Genomic DNA, 18,937 nt, shown 5'->3' with positions numbered 1-18,937 from the left:
GGGGGGGACCCGGGGGGGGGGCGGGGGGCGGGGGGGGAGACAGCGCCCCCGCCCCCCCGCGGGGGGGGGGGGGGAGCCCCCCTCAAAAAAAAAAAAAAAAAAAAAAAAAAAAGATGCCCATGTAGGGGACATATAACTAACCTCCAAAGTTACAGGGTAGTAGAGTTTCTGCCTGTCTCTGGGAGAAAGAGAAGTGGATGCTGACAACAGCCAGAATTTTAGTCTGGTTTCTGCCCTGGCTCTGTCTTTGCTGTTTCTAAAACAATGCCACAAATCAGAAGGAAGCAAAATGTACTCTGTGCCCTACAGGATGTTAGCTCTTTGGTATAAATTGTTAAAGTAGATTTTAAAAATTAGAGTAACGCACTGAGCGTCTTTTTATCATTCCGATAATTTCCTTGCTGTTCTTCCTTCCTTGAAGTTGGGTGTTATGGGAAAACATTGTAGCAATAGCTCTGAAAGATTGAAAATGATTTTAAAAAATCAATGTGCAAATGTCTTTTATTGCATATTATAGAAGATCTTTGAGGGCTTCCTTTTGCTCTTTTCTATCTTCTTCAATTATTAAGTTTCACGAAACATTAACCTGCTGTTAGTCTTCATTCCTTTTGGAAGTTCAGTTTTACTGTGGTTCTTAATTTTTTGCATACCAATCTTAGAAAATGGATTAGATTGCCAAATTTGAGTGCCTATGGACGTAGCATCAGTATAGTGATAGTAGCATCCTTCTTGGTGAGAGAAGGGGACTCCAAATATGTTTACACCCAAGACATTTTACCGTTGTACTCACAGAAAGCAACACCCACCTCCTCATTCGTTTAGATTAACAGTTCAGTTTATCAAATATTTTTGAGCTGCTGTTATGTAGATACTGAAAACTTATGTGATAATCTATTTTAAAGTGAAAGTTTCTGGACATAAAATTATTGTAAAAGCAAAGAAGTATGTATTTAAATACAGTGAAGCATTAAGCTAATTATAATAAGTAACTATGTAGATTACAATCGTTTCTAGTTAAAACTTATCACAACTTATGCCCTTACTATGTGCCAGGTACTCTTTCTGAATACCTTTATATTTATTATTTTATTCTTAACATTAGCCCTTCCAGCTAAGTATGGTAACTATCACCATTTTATAGATGAGAAATTTGAAGCCCAGAGAAGTTAATTAATTTATTCAAGATTACACTCCAGGTAAATAGTAGAGCTGGGATAGAATCAGTCCCAAATTATGATTTTTTTAAATGATATTCTTTTACATAAACAAACTCCTTCAGAAAGACATTTAAGCTGGCTTCAGTGTGGCACTTTGGGTCTCCGGTGCATATGTAAACCTCTTTTGGTTATAGAAATGCGTTTATCCATCTATGCAAAGCAGTCTTGGTCTTCTACATTTAGTCCTGACTTGGAGCTTCATTGTTGTTGAAAAGAGGAAGAGGACCAGAATTTCATTTTAGAAAAACTCTTCAGTTTATATAACAACTGCATTTTGAAATCTGAACTTTACTAACTTGTGTGAATCTGAGCAAGTTATTTTGATCACCTCTGCTGAAAAAACAGATGCTGCATCTAAACTAAGCTTTTCCTGGATAAATTAAGAAAACCATTACCAAAGTATTCCCGAGAGAAATGTCTTTAGTCCCTTGATGTTCCCAGGGTTATTAAAGTTTTACCTGAAGATAACCAAGACTTCCAGAAATTACAAGTCATTTACTTCATTCACTGCAGCTAAGAGAGGCTTGTGCTACTGCCTCATAGGATTATTTCTTGCTGCATTTAACATGCATTAACAAGCATTTGAAAAGAGTTGAATTTCTTCTAGAAAGCTGAGTTGGCTTCTTGAGATCCTATCCAGAAAACTTTGTATTTTCCTAATCCCGGTTTTAGATAAAGCTTCTCAAAGGCTTTTTTCAGGAGCAAGTTTTACCAAGTTGTTGAGGCCTTTTTGTAGAACACAGAAATCGAAGGATTAGAGCACAAAGAGGAGCAGCGTAGTTTTTTCCTTCCTTATTTAAACCCGACTGTATTTTTCCCATGCACTTTTTAACTGTTTTACATGTGCCTCTGTGTTTTCCTCTGACATCTGATGTATTCCCTACTAATGTTAGAACTGAATTTTCTGATGGTAACTAAAGGGAAGAAGGTGTTGGGGGGAAGTTGGGCAGAAGACTCTCAGTTTCAACTTTCAGCATCACAGAAATTTTGTTCTGGTAATCTTAACATTATTTGACATCTAGGTGAACAACCTCCACCTGAGGAAGTTATACAGAAAGAACAACCAGATTCCAGACAATTAAACTTTATTACTCTGCTTGAAACATTAAGTAGTGGTTTAAAAAAGTAGTTTTTCATCTCCTCTCCCTCTTGATGTTTATTGTGTGGGAGAGGATGTTTGTCCAACAAGCATATTGCTCCTCTTAGAGCAGATGAGCTTGGTAATACTAGGTCCCTTTTGCATTTGGTTATATTCGTTCTCCCCCTTCCCACCTATTTCTTACTTCATCTCTCCTGTAGCCATCTCCCTCCATCTCTTCCCCAGCTCATCATCTCCCTAGACCCGCTTATCCCTCTTCCTTCATCCTTTTCCCATCTCTCACCCACCCCACTGCCTAGTCTCCACTGTCCATTCCCCAATCCTCACTTTGTCATTCCTCTTCCTCTCCTACCATCTTCTCTAGCCCCAGTCCTTCCTCTCTTCCTTCCTTTCCTCCTTCTGCTTTCCCATTTTCCCCTTCTTTCTCTCCTCACTTCTCCCTCTCCCTTTGGCTCTCCTTCCTTTCTCCTCTTTCCTCCCCTCCGTTCTGCTCCCCTCATCACTATAACCTAAAATTCTGTGTCCTCCAGGATCAGATCTTGAATTCTCTAACAGCATAGATTAATTTTGCTTGCTCAGATCAATTTGATATTATGAACAAATAATTCTCTAGATGGCATAGATACACTCCCCCTCCCCCACATTCCATTCTTCAAATATTTGACTAATAAATTTAAAAAAATTTTTTTTTTCCTTCTTGAGATGAAGTCTCACTCTGTCACCCAGGCTGGAGTGCAGTGGTACAATCTCAGCTCACTGCAACTTCTACCTCCCGTGTTCAAGCAATTCTCCTGCCTCAGCCTCCCAAGTAGCTGGGATTACAGGTGCTCACCACCACGTCGACTAATTTTTTTTTTATTTCTATTTTTAGTAGAGACGAGGTTTCACCATGTTGGCCAGGCTGATCTCAAACTCCTGACCTTAAGTGATCCACCTGCCTCAGCCTCCCAAAGTGCTGGGATTATAGGCATGAGCCACCATGCCTGGCACTTGACTAATAAATTTTTAAATAGAAAACAGAAAGATATATACCCCCCAAAATTTAAACATTGTCTCTTTGTTGATAGTTGAAATTATGGGCAATTTCCATGTTTTTTGTATTTCTGAATTTTTCATATTTACTAAAATGTGTCTACTATAAATGCTATTTTTTGAAAATGAATTAAACATTCTTTGCTTGACCTCCCCCCCCATAGATCTGTATTTAATGAAAGTGAAAACAAAATGACTCAGATTTGATCCTTTTTGAAGATGAATTTGGTTTGGTATTTTGATGTTCAATTTTCCGATTTTTTTTTTTTTTTTTTTTTTTTTTTTGGAGACAGAGTCTCGCTCTGTCGGCCAGGCTGGAGTGCAGTGGCGCTATCTTGACTCACTGCAACTTCCGCCTTCCAGGTTCAAGCAATTCTACCTCAGCCTCCTGTGTAGCTGGGACTACAGGTGCCGGCCACCACACACAGCTAATTTTTGTGTTTTTAGTAGGGACAGGGTTTCACCATGTTGGTCAAGCTGGTCTCGAACTCCTGACCTCAGGTGATCCACCCGCCTCAGCCTCCCAAAGTGCTGGGATTACAGGTGAGCCACCGCGCCCGGCTAGTTTTCCAGATTTTTTACCTTTCAAAATGGGTGGCACTTTGAACTGAAGCATGAAGCCATCAGCTCATTGGCGCTATTGCAGCACATGGTGAATGTTAAATACAGTTGCACAAGTGAGGCTTCAACTCTAAGTCCTATAAGACCTTTCCTGCCTTTCTCTATCCTCCCCAAATTTAGTTCATGTTTTTTTGTAATATTTCAATATTAGAGTGTTCAGTCTGATAGACTTGACAATTTTTATACAGATTTGTTTTCAGCTCTGTTATCAGTCTTGGGGGTGGGGAGGACAGGCATTGATGAGCAGCAGTTCTGTTGTTGTTATATACCTTGTGTATTGTCCTTGGTAGTGTTGGTTATAAAAAGTGTGACAGTCATGCTGTACCAAGCCAAGATGACAACTCTGCCATAGTTAAATGTTAAAATTCCAAGCTCAGATTCAAAATTGACCAAAAGGAAATCTTTGAGCAGACTGTTTCAATCTCAGTTGACTCACCCTAGGTATGGAAGGTGATGGCAAGGCTAGATGAAGTGCTCTAAACAACTGAAGTTTACTTATTTCCTAGCTATAGTGTACTCATTGTTTCACAAAGGGTTAAATGATGTAGTTAGTGAATGGCTTTCTAGCTGCAGGGGTTTTTGAAAAGAGATCTAGGAATTCTGAAGTTAATTGAATTCTTCAGGCATGGACTCACAGTCTCTGAAAAAATTTGAGTGAGCAAAATTCTTTTGCTTTGCTCCTAGATATAGTTCATACCATGTCTTAGGAATCCAGAATTATTTTTTGAAGGATTTTATGCCTGTATATGCTGATTGAACATTTAATAAGATAACCATGACATTTTAAAAGATTTTATACAATGTATTTGTTCCTTTCATTGCCCTTCTCCCTGTTTTTTCTTCTCCCACTTCCCCAAGTCTGTATCACTGGTGCTTTTTCCCCATTTTTTCCCATCTTGTGAGCAAAGTTTTAACAGTACGTAGAAAGTTAACTGCCTGGAGTCTTTTAAATATAAGTAACACGCAACCAGTAATAAGCTGTCGGTTGATTTTTTGCTGCCTGCAAAGAAACATAAACACAGCGCTCATTTCTGGCAGGTTTTTACTGTCAGAGTTTCTCCTATTATATTTATCTTACAATTTGCCAGGGGGTGAAGTTATTAAGTTTTAGCAGCAGCCATCGATCAAGTTCACAAGTTAACACGATAAAGGCTCTGTGCCGCTCCGATCCGGGGAAATGATGATCCTCACTCGGTAATTAACTAAATGAGAAAGTTAAATCTTACTTGAGAGCTGGGAGAGATGAAAGAGAGGTGTTTGTCAGTTTCTCAGTGGAAATTAGAAGCAGTTTTCTGCAATTCCCTAAGCTGCTGCTCTGTCATATTTTACATAAGCACTGGGAAAACGTCTTGTAATTAGTGCTGTCATGGAAGATTTTTTTTTTTGCTGAAGGATGTTGGAATAATTCATTAGATTATCAAGAAAGGCTTGTGTCCTGAAATGATTAGCACAGTGAAATTTAAACCATTAACGATAACAAGTTTAGAGCTTGCTGCAGTGCAGGGGCACCCGGGGTATGTCTGTGCCTATTTCAATCATTTCTTATAATTAAACATTATGTCTTTTTTCCCCCCCCCCCCACTACTAGGACCCATCCAAAAATCCTTTTAAGGTGGCACTATCTACATCAGTGGGTTTACCAGCCTTGGAGGTGTGTGTAGTTAGTAGTTATAATAATGCAGCAGTAAATTAAACTGCTATGGGTTTCTTGGTTTAGAACAAAAGAACCTATCACCCTGGAAGCTATGAAGTTGCATGAGGGGGCCAATAAACAAACAAGATTCTCAGTTTTGAAACCTAAAAATGTTAAATGACTATCCTGTCCCTTTAACTATGTCAGAAATTAGAAAATAATGAAAAACTGCTTTGTTATGAACTTGATGAATTTTATATATGACTTTTCCTATAGTTAGTAAATAGAAAAAAAGATTGGCAAGTGTCCAATCATTAAATTATCGTATATACTGGGACAATGTCAGTTCATTTCCTACTGGGTTTTATTTAAAGGAATTGGAATGACTGCAAGCTTTTTCTTGTTGGTTATTAGAAATCATTCAGATTCATAATGTGAACTTTCCCTCTGCTGACAAATCTGCCCCTTCCTGTCTTCCATGTTCACTAATTAGATCTGACATGTTTATGAGTTCACCTAATACGTAATCATATTTAGTAGAGGCTGTTAAAATATTAATACAATAATTCCACTGAGAAATACGATGTTTACTTCTGTTGAAATGTGTGCCCCATTCTATATGTACCATTTTCTTTTCATTTGCACTCCCGCTTCCCACCCTACTCCAGAAAAAGGAATGGACTACTACTTTGATCTCTGAGAGTTATAAAGTTTAAGAACTAAAAGTAAAATGTTAAAAGTTATCCCACTTTTGAGTATTCATTTCCTTTTTTCTGCATGTTCAATTTGTGACTAAATTTCTTTCAATTTATCTTGAAATCCGCTTGTAAAAGAATGCTCAGATGCCAGTAGGCTCTATCCCTTCTGGGTTCCTTTTCTTTTCCATTCTAGCTCTTGAGAAATGTAGGTCTCCCTGCTATCACCATCTTCATCACTAGGTGTGCTTATCTCTTTCCATTCTAATAAAAATGTAGGCAATCCTATTTTCTCTCAGTTCAACCATGACAATGGCAATGTGGACTTTTTTTTTTTTTTTTTTTGAGACAAGGTCTGTCTCTGTTGTTCAGGCTGAAGTGCAGTAGCATGACCACCGCTCACTGCAGGCTCAACCTCCCAGGCTCAAGTAATTCTCCCACCTCAGCCTCCCAAGTAACAGAGACTATAGGCATGCACCACCACACAAAGCTAATTTTTTTTTTTTTTTTTTTTTTTGGTAGAGATGGAGTCTCACTATGCTGCCAAAGCTGGTCTCAAACTCCTGGGTTCAAGCAGTCCTTCTGCCCTGGCATCCCAAAGTTCTGGGATTACAGGCATGAGCCACCATGCCTGACTGACTTTTTTTTTTTTAAGATGCTTTTGGCCAGGTGCGATGGCTCATGCTTGTAATCCTAGCACTTTGGGAGGCCGAGGTGGGAGAATCACAAGATCAGGAGTTTGGGACCAACCTGGCCAACATGATGAAACCCTGCCTCTACTAAAACCACAAAAATTAGCTGTGTATGGTGGTGCACGTCTGTAATCCCAGCTACTTGGGAGTCTGAGGCATGAGAATCGCTTGTACCTGGGAGGCGGAGGTTGCAGTGAGCCGAGATTGCACCATTGCACTCCAGTGCTAGGTGAAAGACAAGACTCTATCTAAAAAAAAAAAAAAAAAAAAAGAGAGATGCTTTTACAAAGAAATCAAAGGAAAACAATCGGAAAAAGATCTTTAAAGTCATTGTTTTTAGATGTTTATTTAACTGAAGCCTGATAACAGCCTCTAGAGAGTACAACGTAGACTTTAAAAATCTCTTCCCTTCCCCCTCAAAATCCTTGTAAGTTTTGCCTTGTTTCTCCTGGCCACAGGAGCAAGAACACTGTTCTATCCCCATCCAGGTTAATGTACCAGACTGAATATCTAAAGGGTCAGCCTTCATGAGGTAGTAAAGTATTATAATAAAATAAATGTATATTATGACTCAGACTTATAATTCTCAACAGGGCGTTTCTCCTTCTCCTTCATCCTCTGTCGTGAGAGTTAAAATACCTTTCTTTTAAACATTTCCTAATCTGCCTGTTCTAGTCCTGCCATAGTCACATTTTGCCTGGATTATTTTATCATCCTTCTAATTGATCTTTCTTCCTCTGCTTTTGCAACTTGCTCTTATTATCCCCTCTTGACCTTTCCAGCCCCTGTCCATTCGCTGTGTGGCAGCTAGTATAAATATTTGTAAGGCACAAATCAGACGATGCCATACGTGACTATTTCAGAACCTACAGGGGTTCTCCTTTACACTTCAAATGAAATCTAAACTCTGTAGGATGGCCTAGAAGACCTTATATTATCTTACCTCCAGCCACCTTAATTCCCGCCATTTTTCCTTAATTCCCACCATTTTCGTATTCATTCTGCCCAACCACACTGGCCTTCTGTCTTTCACCTGAACATACCATTGCACTAGCTCTTCCTTCTATATAGAAGGATCTTCCCCAAGATCTTCACAAGACTGATGTGTTGTTCAAATCTCAGCTCAGGTGTCACCTCCTTTAGAGGCATTTCTTGACCACTCCAATTAAAGTAGGCTGCACTCTTTACTTCTTTTCTTTTTCTTTTTTTTTTTGGGAGAGATGATCTCACTCTGTTGCCCAGTCATTCAAGCAGTTCTGATGCCTCAGCCTCCCAAGTAGCTGGGACCACATGTACACACCACCATGCCCAGCTAACTTTTGTATTTGGGTTTTTTGTTTTGTTTTGTTTTTTTGCGACAGAGTCTCACTCTGTTGCCCAGACTGGAGTGCAGTGGGCAATCTCAGCTCACTGTAACCTCTGCCTCCCAGGTTCAAGCAAGGGTTCACACACCATCAAGCCCTGCTAATTTTTATATTTTTAATAGAGACAGGATTTTGCTATGTATGCCTGGCCAGGCTGGCCTTGAACTCCTGACCTCAAGTGATCCACCCACCTTGGCCTCCCAAAGTGCTGGGATTACAGGCATGAGCCACCATGCCGGCTGTATTTTTAATAGAGACGAAGTTGCACTATGTTGACTAGGCTGGTCTCGAACTCCTGGCCTCAAGTGATCTGTCCGCCCCAGCCTCCCAAAGTGCTGGGATTGCAGGCATGAGCCACCATGCCTGGCCCTTTACTCCTTATTTTATCTTTCTTTGTTTTCTTCACAATCCTTACTGGTCTGAAATTAACATATTTATGTATGTTTTTTCTCCACTCCTCCTCAGAGAAGGCAAAGACACTTTGTATGCCTGTTCACAGCAGTTTCCCTATTACCTGGTAAAGTGCCCAGGATAGACTAGTCACTCAATAAACTGTTGTTGGTTGATTGAAACCACTGAAGTTCCAGCTTTAGTCAAAATTCTTGTCCCGCCCCTCCTAGGCTGCAGCCTTATCCCCTGCAAAAACCCTTGCCTATTTTATTCTTAAATTAATTCAGCATTTAATCATTATATCCCCTTTCCCCACCATAGTTCTCAGAGCCTTTCCTTAAAACCTTTCTCGAAGCCAAATAGAATCCTTAGATATCTTTTATCATTTGCATCTTTCTTGTCATAAATGTTTTCTTCATCTAGTCGTTGCAACCCCAGTTCTAAAGAGTGTCCTATGTCTGGAACATCTTTCTCTACTTACTACACCCTTCCTTTTGGTTAAAGCAGGTTTTGCATGCAAACTAGAAATACTTGTCATTTCACCATGAAGTTCAGTCAGTCCACTGTGTATTTCCCAACCTATACATAATACACTTAGTAAAGTCAGCGTACTTAGTATTACAGTGATAGTTGATGGTCAAGCCAGTTGGTGTCTGTAAGTGTCTATTTTTCCCTCCTGGCCCAGGCTGCAGCTTCAGAGAAATTCATGGTAATTTTGAAAGTGGTACATGAAATATATTTTCGGAGATGAAACTAGCCCCTAGGCTTTGAGAACTAAGCTGAAGGACAGTTCTAGAAATACTTAACTCCTTTCATTTTGTGTGCTTGTCACCTGACAGCTTCTTTCTTTCTTGTGGCGACAACTGTTCACTGTAAACAGAAAAGAAGAAGAGGGAGATGTGCAGGGGTGGTAGAAACTTAGTGTTACCATTAAACTGAGGCTGTTTGTCAGCTTTCCAAGACACTTGAACAGTAGTGGTTGAGTCATTAGGCTTTTGTTGGGAAAGCCAAATCAATTCTACTGCAACCAGTAACCATTATATCTCCCATATCCTCTAATATACAACCTTTTGATTTTTTAATAATTGATCTTTTTCACTGTGTCCTTGTAGATTTTCAGAAGTTCTCAAATTGGAATTTTGCTGCATTTACTTTAGATAATTGTAGAAAAATCTGTATTGGAGAATGGTAGAAGAAAGGGGCTTGACAACAAAGACCTTTATCTTTAGATTTCTCTACAAACGTAACACCTTAGTTACAAATAAAATTCATCTTACAGTGGATTTATCCGTAGGAATACTCTACCCTTAGAAGTTTTTTTAAAAATAACTTTATTAAAATATAATTTACGTACAATAAAATACACCCATTTTAAGTATATAGTTCAATGAATTTTGGCAACTTGTGTAACAATCAAGTTAGAGAACATTTTCATTGTCCCATAAACATCCCTTGTATCCTTCCCCAGTTAGTCCCATCTCTACATCCAGCCTCAAGCAACAACTGATCTGTTTTTCTAACAATTAGAGTTACTGTTCCTAGAGTTTCATACAAGTAGAATCATAATGGACTCATTTGTACCTGGCTTCTTTGATTCGGCATGTTTTTGAGATTCATCTTTATCATTTTGTGTGTCTGTAGTTTATTCTTTTTATTGCTGAGTACTATTCCATTCTAAAGCAACATCACAGTTTGTTTACCAGTTCATCTCTTGATGGACATTTGGATTATTACCATTTTGGGTTTTTATTAATACAGAAGCAAAAAACATTAATGTACCTGTCTTTGTGTTGAACTATGTTTCATTTTAAGGAGGTAAATACCTAAAGTGGAATTACTGGGTTGTTTGGTAAGTGTATGCTTAAACTTTACAAAAACTGTCAACTTGTTTCCAAAGTGATTGTACCATTAAACATGACTGCCAACAATGTATGAGAGACCCAGTTGTTCCTCATTCTTGTCCGCACTTAGTATTGTCAGTCTTTTAAATTTTAGCCATTCTAGTAAGTGTGTCCTAATGTCTTGATATTTTAATTTGCATTTCCCTAATGAGTAATGATGTTGAACATCTTTTCATATGCTTATTGGCATCTGTGGATCTTTTTTTGTGAAGTATCTGTTCAAATCTTTTGCCTATTTAAAAAAAACAGAGTTTTTAAAATTATTATTATTGAGTTTTAAGAGTTCTTTATAGATTCTGGATACCAGTTCTTTGTGAAATACATTTATTGCAAATGTTTTCTCCCAGTTTGTGATTTGTCATTTTTATTAACTGTTTCTTTTGGAAATCATGTTTTGAACATTGCCACATGCCAATTTACTGACTTTTTTTTCCCTTTTATAATGTTTGCCTATTCCAAGAACGTCAGGGTTTTCCCCTGTGTTGTCTTTTAGAAGTTTTATAGTTTTAGCTCATATATATAAATCCAGAATTAAGTTAATTTTCATATATGGTATGAAGTTAGGAACAAACTTCATTTCCTCTATGGATATCCAATTGTTAAAAAGAATCCTTTCCCTATTTTTTTTTTTATTATTATTTTTATGTTTTTGAGAAGGCTCTGTCACTCAATCTAGAGTGGAGTGGCATGATCCAGGCTCACTACAACCTTTTTAGTAGAGACGGGGGTTTCACCATGTTGGCCAGGCTGGTCTCGATTTCCTGACCTCAGGTGATCTGCCTGCCTCAGCCTCCCAAAGTGCTGGGATTACAGGCGTGAGCCACCGTGCCTGGCCTCCCCACTGAATTATCTTGACATCTTTCTTGAAAGACAGTTGGCTGTATGTATTTCTGGACTCAGTATTCCGTTCCATCAGTCTACACTTTTGTCCTTACATCAAAGCCACACTCTCTTGATTACTATTATATATCTTGAAATTCACTAGTCTGAGTCTTCCATCTTTTTTCAAAGGGTTTTGTTTGTTTTTTGTTTTGTTTTGTTTGAGACAGTTTTACTCTGTTGCGCAGGCTGGAGTGCAGTGGCATGATCTTGACTCACTGCAGCCTCTGCCTCCCGGGTTCAAGCAATGCTCCTGCCTCAGTCTCCAGTGTAGCTGGGATTACAGGCATGCACCACCACACCCAGCTAATTTTTCTGTTTTTAGTAGAGACAGGGTTTCACCCTGTCAGCCAGGCTGGTCTCAAACCGCTGACTTTAAGTGATCCACTCACCTCGGCCTCCCAAAGTACTGGGGTACAGGTGTGAGCCACCACACCCAACCTTTTTTTTATATATTCAGGCATATTTTGGTTAAGTTTAGGTCCTTTGCTTTTCCTTACAAATTTTAGAATCAGCGAGTTAATTTGCCTGCTGAGACTTTCATATTGCACTAACTCTATAGGTTGTGATTTGGAAAGAATAAACATCTTAATAGATCCAATTTCTGAATATAGTGTATCTCTCCATTTATTTAAGTAAGTCTTTTTAAGATTTCCCTCAGCGATGTTTTATAGTTTTCAGTTTATAAGTATTACACAAATTTTATCAATTTTTTTTTTTTTTTTTTTTTTTTTTTGAGATGGAGTCTAGCTCTTGTCTCCCAGGCTGGAGTGCCGTGACATGATCTCAGCTCACTGCAACCTCCACCTCCCGGGTTCAAGTGATTCTCCTGCCTCAGCCTCCCGAGTAGTTAGGACTACATGTACCACCATGCCCGGCTAATTTTTTGTACTTTTAGTAGAGATGGGGTTTCAGTTTGTTTGCCAGGATGGTCTTGATCTCCTAACCTTGTGATCCGCCCACCTCTGCCTTCCAAAGTGCTTGGATTACAGGCATGAGCCACCGCGCCCAGCCCTAAATTTTATATTTATTTCTGAGAATTTTATGTTTTTATGATACTACAAATTGTATAGGTGGATGTTTTCAAAAACATTCTTTTTTAATAAGTGTAGGAGTCACTCTCAGGGTGACTAGTGACTTGAAAAGGGACACAAAGGGGGCTAGTGAGTCTCATGATGTTTCTTGATCTGGGTTTTGGTTATGTGGGTATGTTTACCTTGTGAAAATTAGTTGAGTATGCTTAAGATTAAACATTTTTATGTATACTTTAATGAAAATTAAAATAGAAAAAATATATAGTGAAAAAGAAGAATATACTTTCAAAAAGAGAGGGAAAGCTCAGCTCCAACAGTGTTATAAGCTCATTAAGAGTGTTGATTGGCGGAACACTTGACTGTATGCTAGGTGGTGTGCTAAGCATGCTTTTCATGAGGGTTTTTTATTTGTTCCTTACAAAAACCCAATGAAATAGAACCTATTATTATCCCCATTTTGTAGATGAGAGAATTAGACTCAGAAAGATCAAGTTATTTATTCCATGTCACACAGCTGCTAAATTGAGGAGCTAGAATTTGAAACCAGGTCTTTTTACTCCAGGGCCAAAGCTTTTAAAACAATACAGTATGGGGTAGTGGTTGAGAGTAACCCATTTGATAGTGGATCTCAGGTATGTGTCTTTCTGCCTCATCAAAAAATACTCGTTTTAAGGGGTGGTGACTAAAATGTATACCAGCTAGAATAGCCCAGAACAGTTGATAAATATGTGAAATCTCAGTTTATACTTTATGTCTAATAACCAAATGTTTGATTCCCACTTATGATTTGATCGTTGAAAGTATCACAAAGTCTTGACTTATCTTTAGCTTCTGCAGTAGGATGCCCAAACTTTTTAAATCCTTAGGCAGTTTTATCTAACAGTCTGATAGCCACTGATCAAAGCGTGACTTCTCATGATTATGGCAATATCTCATTTAGTTAATGTGTAAGTGGAATAATTTCAGTAAGTTGCTGATTGTTCTTGTGTGTTACTGGCATTCTGGTCTTTATCCAGAAAACTACTCCAGTAGCACCCGACTCATGTCCATTTCCACCTTTTAAAAGACAAAGGGTGCATTTTAAAAGGCAAATATATTAAAAAAAAAAAAAAGATAGAGTTTTGGAGGTTTTCATTGTTGGGATTAGAAGTGGCATTTGGTCAAGCTTATAAGCTTGCCTGTGTGTTAGTTCTCTAAATCTTCGCATTTCATGAGTTTTCATTTCTGAGATACAAACAAATACCCTACACAAAAAGCAGCCCTAAAGTCCCCCAAGGCCTGTGTCCAACAAGCTTCTTAGTAATCATTTTTAGTCTGTATCATAGGCAACAGTGGCATTTATGCTAGAAAACATCCACCTCAACACACCAGGATTACAGGTGTCAGCTCCTTCTGTGTATATAAAATGACCTAATGCCATTCTTGAAAATATGCTTTCAGCTATGTATCTTTACTTTGTAAAAAGGCCTGTGTTTAGGATTTAACATCTAGAAAATAAGCCTCAAGAGTTCGGGCTGCAGTGAGCTATGGTCACACCACTGCACTCTAGCCTGAATGACAGAGCAAGACCCTGTTTCTAAAAATAAAAGAAAATAAGGCAAGCTTGAGCCTTGAAATGAATTATCTAAATTTGGCACCGTTTTATAGCATGTTCCACGTTGAGTATGTCTAAGGAGGGATGAACTCTATGGTAACATGGGTCTTCCTGCCACATTTGGGTTGCCTTAAGTAAATATGCCAAAGATCCATCAAATTACTTTGAAAAGTACCCAGTTGTACCCATTTGTGATTATCCTTTAAAGAAAATCCTACTTTCTTCAGAGTAGCAAAAGTTTCTATTGATTTCTGAATCTTTTCCCAGTGTCCCCCAGCCTCATACTTGGGTATGATTTTGTCTCCTCCTTTTTTTTCCTACTCATATCCAGTCGATCAGCAAATTCAGTAGGATCTGTCTTCAGAATTATACACTGAATCCCAATTATTTCTCACCACCTCTGTAGCTACCACTGTGGTCCAAGAGATTGTTCTCTCTTCCATGGACTGTTGAAGTAATGTCTTAATTTACCTACCTCCTCCTATTTTGTGTGTCCCATATAGTTTTAAAGGACCACATAGCAATGGTCTTTTTAAACGGTGTCAGATTGTGTTGCTATTATGCTTCTGAGTGTTTGCCCATGTGGCGCCTCTGTATGGCTTCTCATTCTCAATACCTGTCTCTCTCTCACATTAGCCTGAGTTTCTCACATGGTAGCTCAACGCTCTAAGGAGAAAGCAGAAGTTGCCTGGGCTTGGAAGTCCCAGAATGGAATGCAACTTCCTCCCCATTCTCTTAGTCAAAGCCCGGATTCACAGGATAGGACATAATCTCCACCTTTTGATAGGAGGAGTAGCATTCATGTAGAGGGAGGACTGGAGTTGCTGGGGCCAATCTGTGGAGATTAGCTACCACCACCGGAATGACCAGGATTATTTGACCCAGGCTACTTCTCCAACCTTAACTTTTCCTTGCTCACTCTATTCCAGCCACATCAGACCCTCTTGTTCCTTGAACATGCCAGGCCAACTGCCACCTGGGACCTAAGGTCTCAAAATTCCCATTGCCTAGACCATTCTTCCTTGCTGTCTAGTCCTCATTTCCTTCATGTCTGAGTTAAAATGTCACCTTTTTTCAGGAAACTATCTCTAACCACTTAGACTTAAATAATCATATTAGTTTTTTTGTTAATTGCTGCCTAATAAATCCCCACAAACTTAGCAAGTTAAAACAACACCTATTTATTAGTTCTGTGTAAAGTTCTGAGGGTCAGAAGTGTACCACATAGTTCCTGGGTTCTCTGCTCAGAGTATCTCAGGGCTTAAATCAGTCAAGGTGTTGGGCTGGACTGAGTTCTCATCTGGAAGCTCTGAGGGAAAATCCTCTTCTCAGCTCTTTTTTTTTTTTTTTTGAGATGGAGTTTCGCTCTTGTTGCCCAGGCTGGAGTGCAGTGGTGTTATCTCGGCTCACTGCAACCTCCACCTCCTGGGTTCAAGCGATTCTCCTGCCTCAGCTTCCTAAGTCTAGCTGGGATTACAGGTGCCTGCCACCACACCTGGCTAATTTTTTGTATTTTTAGTAGAGATAGGGTTTTGCCATGTTGGCCAGGCTGATGTCAAACTGCTGACCTTAGGTGACTCACCCACCTCAGCCTCCCAAAGTGCTTGGATTACAGACGTGAACCACCACGCCGAGCCCTCAGCTCATTCTTATTGTTGGCAGAATTTAGTTCCTTGCCATTGTAGAACTGAGGCCCCCATTTTCTTACTGACTGTCAACTGGGGGCTCCTTTCAGCAGCTAGAGACTGAGACCACATTCCTTGCCAGCTGGCCCCCTTCCCGCTCTGCAACCCGTTGGAGCGAACTCTGCTTTTAAAGCCTCATATGATTAGGTCAGATCCACCAGAGTAATCTCCATATCTTAAGGTCACCTGATTTGGATCCCTCTTTTAATCACAGCAATAGCTACATTACTGTTTGAACAACTCAGAGAAGGTATGTGTACACCAGGGGCCAAGAATCTCGGGGACCAGCCGGGCGCGGTGGCTCACGCCTGTGATCCCAGCACTTTGGGAGGCCAAGGTGGGCGGATCACCTGAGGTTGGGAGTTTGAGAACAGCCTGACCAAAATGGAGAAACCCTGTCTTTACTAAAAATACAGAATTAGCTGGGCGTGGTGGTGTGCCTGTAATCCCAGCTACTCGGGAGGCTGAGGCAGGAGAATCACTTGAACCTGGGCGGCAGAGGTTGCAGTGAGCCGAGATCATGCCATTGCACTCCAGCATGGGCAACAAGACAAACTCTGTCTCAAAACAAACAAAAAAAAGAATCTTGGAGACCATCTTAGAATTTTGCCTACGACAATAACATATACTTTTTTCCTGTTCCTTTATCCTGCTTTATTTTTCTTCATAGCACTACCTACATTGTATTTTCTAAGTATTTGCTTGTATTTTGTTTGTTTGTTTGTTTTGGGGAACAGAGTCTTGCCCTGTTGCCCAAGCTGGAGGGAAGTGGTGCAATCTCAGCTCACTGCAACCTCTGCCTCCCGGGTTCAAGCTATTCTCCTGCCTCAGCCTCCTGAGTAGCTGGGATTACAGGTGTAAGCTACTGCGCCTGGCTGCTTGTGTTTTTAATGTGCCTTTTACACTAAGAGTATATGTTAGTGATGTTAGAGACTGTCATTTTTGTTGTTATATTCCTAGTACCAAGGACAGTGTTTGGCACATTGTAGATGCTCAGTAAATACTTATTGAATGAGTCAGTTAATAAAAAAGACTTCATGGGAAATACAGAATATTTTATTTTATGGAAAAGGGTAGATTGAGCATATGAATGTTATTTTAGCTTTATGTTCAAAAAGATACCACAGAGTCTCAGAATATTCTTTGGTTTCTCTTTCCATAAAGGCCTTCTTATTTGACAATTAAAAACCAAGTTGTTGGCCGGGCACGGTGGCTATTGCCTGTAATCCCAGCACTTTGGGAGGCTGAAGCGGGCAGATCATTTGAGGTCAGGAGTTCAAGACCAGCCTGTCCAACATGGTGAAACCCCATCTCTACTAAAAATATAAAACAGCCAGGTGTGTTGGTGGGCACCTGTAGTCCCAATACTTGGGAGACTGAGGCAAGAGAATCCCTTGATTCTCCACCTGGGAGGTGGAAGTTGCAGTGAGCCAAGATTGTGCCAGTGCACTCCAGCCTGGGCGACAGAGCAAGACTCTGTCTTAAAAAAAAAGCTGTGATGACAGGGGACAGTGGCTCACACCTGTAATCCCTGCACTTTGGAAAGCCAAGGCAGAAAAATTGCTTGAACCCAGGAGTTTGAGACCAGCCTGGGCAACAAAAGAAGACTCCATCTCTACAAAAAAAAGTTAAAAATTAGCTGTACATGGTAGTGTGCACCAGTATAGTCTCAGCTACTCTGGAGGCTAAGGTGGGAGGATCGCTTGAGCCCAGGAGCTAGAGGCCGCAGTGAGCTATGATCTCACCACTGCACTCCAGCCTAGGTGATAGAGTGAGACCTTGTCTCAAAAAAAGATGTGAGCAAGTAATTGTATAACTGTCCAACAACTGTTGTATACAAGAAAAAGCAAATTAGATTTTTGGCTTGCTAGTAATAACATGCTTTCAGCTTTCGGTTTTTATTTGTGTATCTTCAAGTATTTTTTTTTTTTTTCTTTTTTTTTTTTTACAGAGTCTCGCTCTGTCGCGCGGGCTGGAGTGCAGTGGCCGGATCTCAGCTCACTGCAAGCTCCGCCTCCCGGGTTTACGCCATTCTCCTGCCTCAGCCTCCCGAGTAGCTGGGACTACAGGCGCCCGCCACCTCGCCCGGCTAGATTTTTGTATTTTTTAGTAGAGACGGGGTTTCACCATGTTAGCCAGGATGGTCTCGATCTCCTGACCTCGTGATCTGCCCGTCTCGGCCTCCCAAAGTGCTGGGATTACAGGCTTGAGCCACCGCGCCCGGCCGTATCTTCAAGTATTAAGAATGTCTTCTGCAAACTTTTGGAAATGGATGCTTAGTCTTCTGGCGTTATAGCTGATTTACCAATTTTGTATGGTGTTTCTGTGGTTTTCCACGTAATTGCTAATAGAATACAGAGTCGGCTCAATCGTGTAGACATAACATAGCATGCCATACCAGAAAATAGTGTATATTTCCCTCATTTTCAATACTAATCATTTTGTTTCTTTTAACCCCCTTCTATAGACAAAACTTGCCAATGGCACTTCCAGTATGATTGTGCCCAAGCAACGGAAACTCTCGGCAAGCTATGAAAAGGAAAAGGAACTGTGTGTCAAATACTTTGAGCAGTGGTCAGAGTCAGATCAAGTGGAATTTGTGGAACATCTTATATCCCAAATGTGTCATTACCAACATGGGCACATAAACTCATATCTTAAACCTATGTTGCAGAGAGATTTCATAACTGCTTTGCCAGGTATGTCTACAAGTGTTTGTAAACCATGAATTTGCTGTGATGATAACAGAACTAAATCTCCAGCTATATATCTGTCTTTAAAAGTCTTTATTGGCGGCCGGGCGTGGTGGCTCAAACCTGTAATCCCAGCACTTTGGGAGGCCGAGACGGGCAGATCACGAGGTCAGGAGATCGAGACCATCCTGGCTAACACAGTGAAACCCCGTCTCTACTAAAAACTACAAAAAACTAGCCAGGCGAGGTGGCGGCGCCTGTAGTCCCAGCTACCTGGGAGGCTGAGGCAGGAGAATGGCGTGAACCCGGGAGGCGGAGCTTGCAGTGAGCTGAGATCCGGCCACAGCACTCCAGCCTGGGTGACAGAGCGAGACTCCGTCTCAAAAAAAAAAAAAAAAAAAAAGTCTT

At 40.2% G+C, this 18,937-nt stretch overlaps 1 protein-coding gene across 4 annotated transcripts in view; it reads left to right on the top strand.

Annotated features, from left to right (window-relative positions):
• BTRC (beta-transducin repeat containing E3 ubiquitin protein ligase) overlaps positions 1-18,937 on the top strand; it is a 210,133-nt gene that overhangs the window by 153,607 nt on the left and 37,589 nt on the right. For all 4 annotated transcript variants that reach the window (XM_026446547.1, XM_026446544.2, XM_026446545.2 and 1 more), the window contains one exon: positions 18,304-18,535. In XM_026446547.1, the coding sequence (XP_026302332.1) occupies positions 18,304-18,535 (232 nt within the window). The remainder of the gene's footprint in view (positions 1-18,303; positions 18,536-18,937) is intronic.

The sequence above is a fragment of the Piliocolobus tephrosceles genome, chromosome 9 (assembly GCF_002776525.5).
Source record: "Piliocolobus tephrosceles isolate RC106 chromosome 9, ASM277652v3, whole genome shotgun sequence".
NCBI lineage: Eukaryota > Metazoa > Chordata > Mammalia > Primates > Cercopithecidae > Piliocolobus > Piliocolobus tephrosceles.
This window is presented reverse-complemented; position numbering and strand designations above follow the sequence as displayed.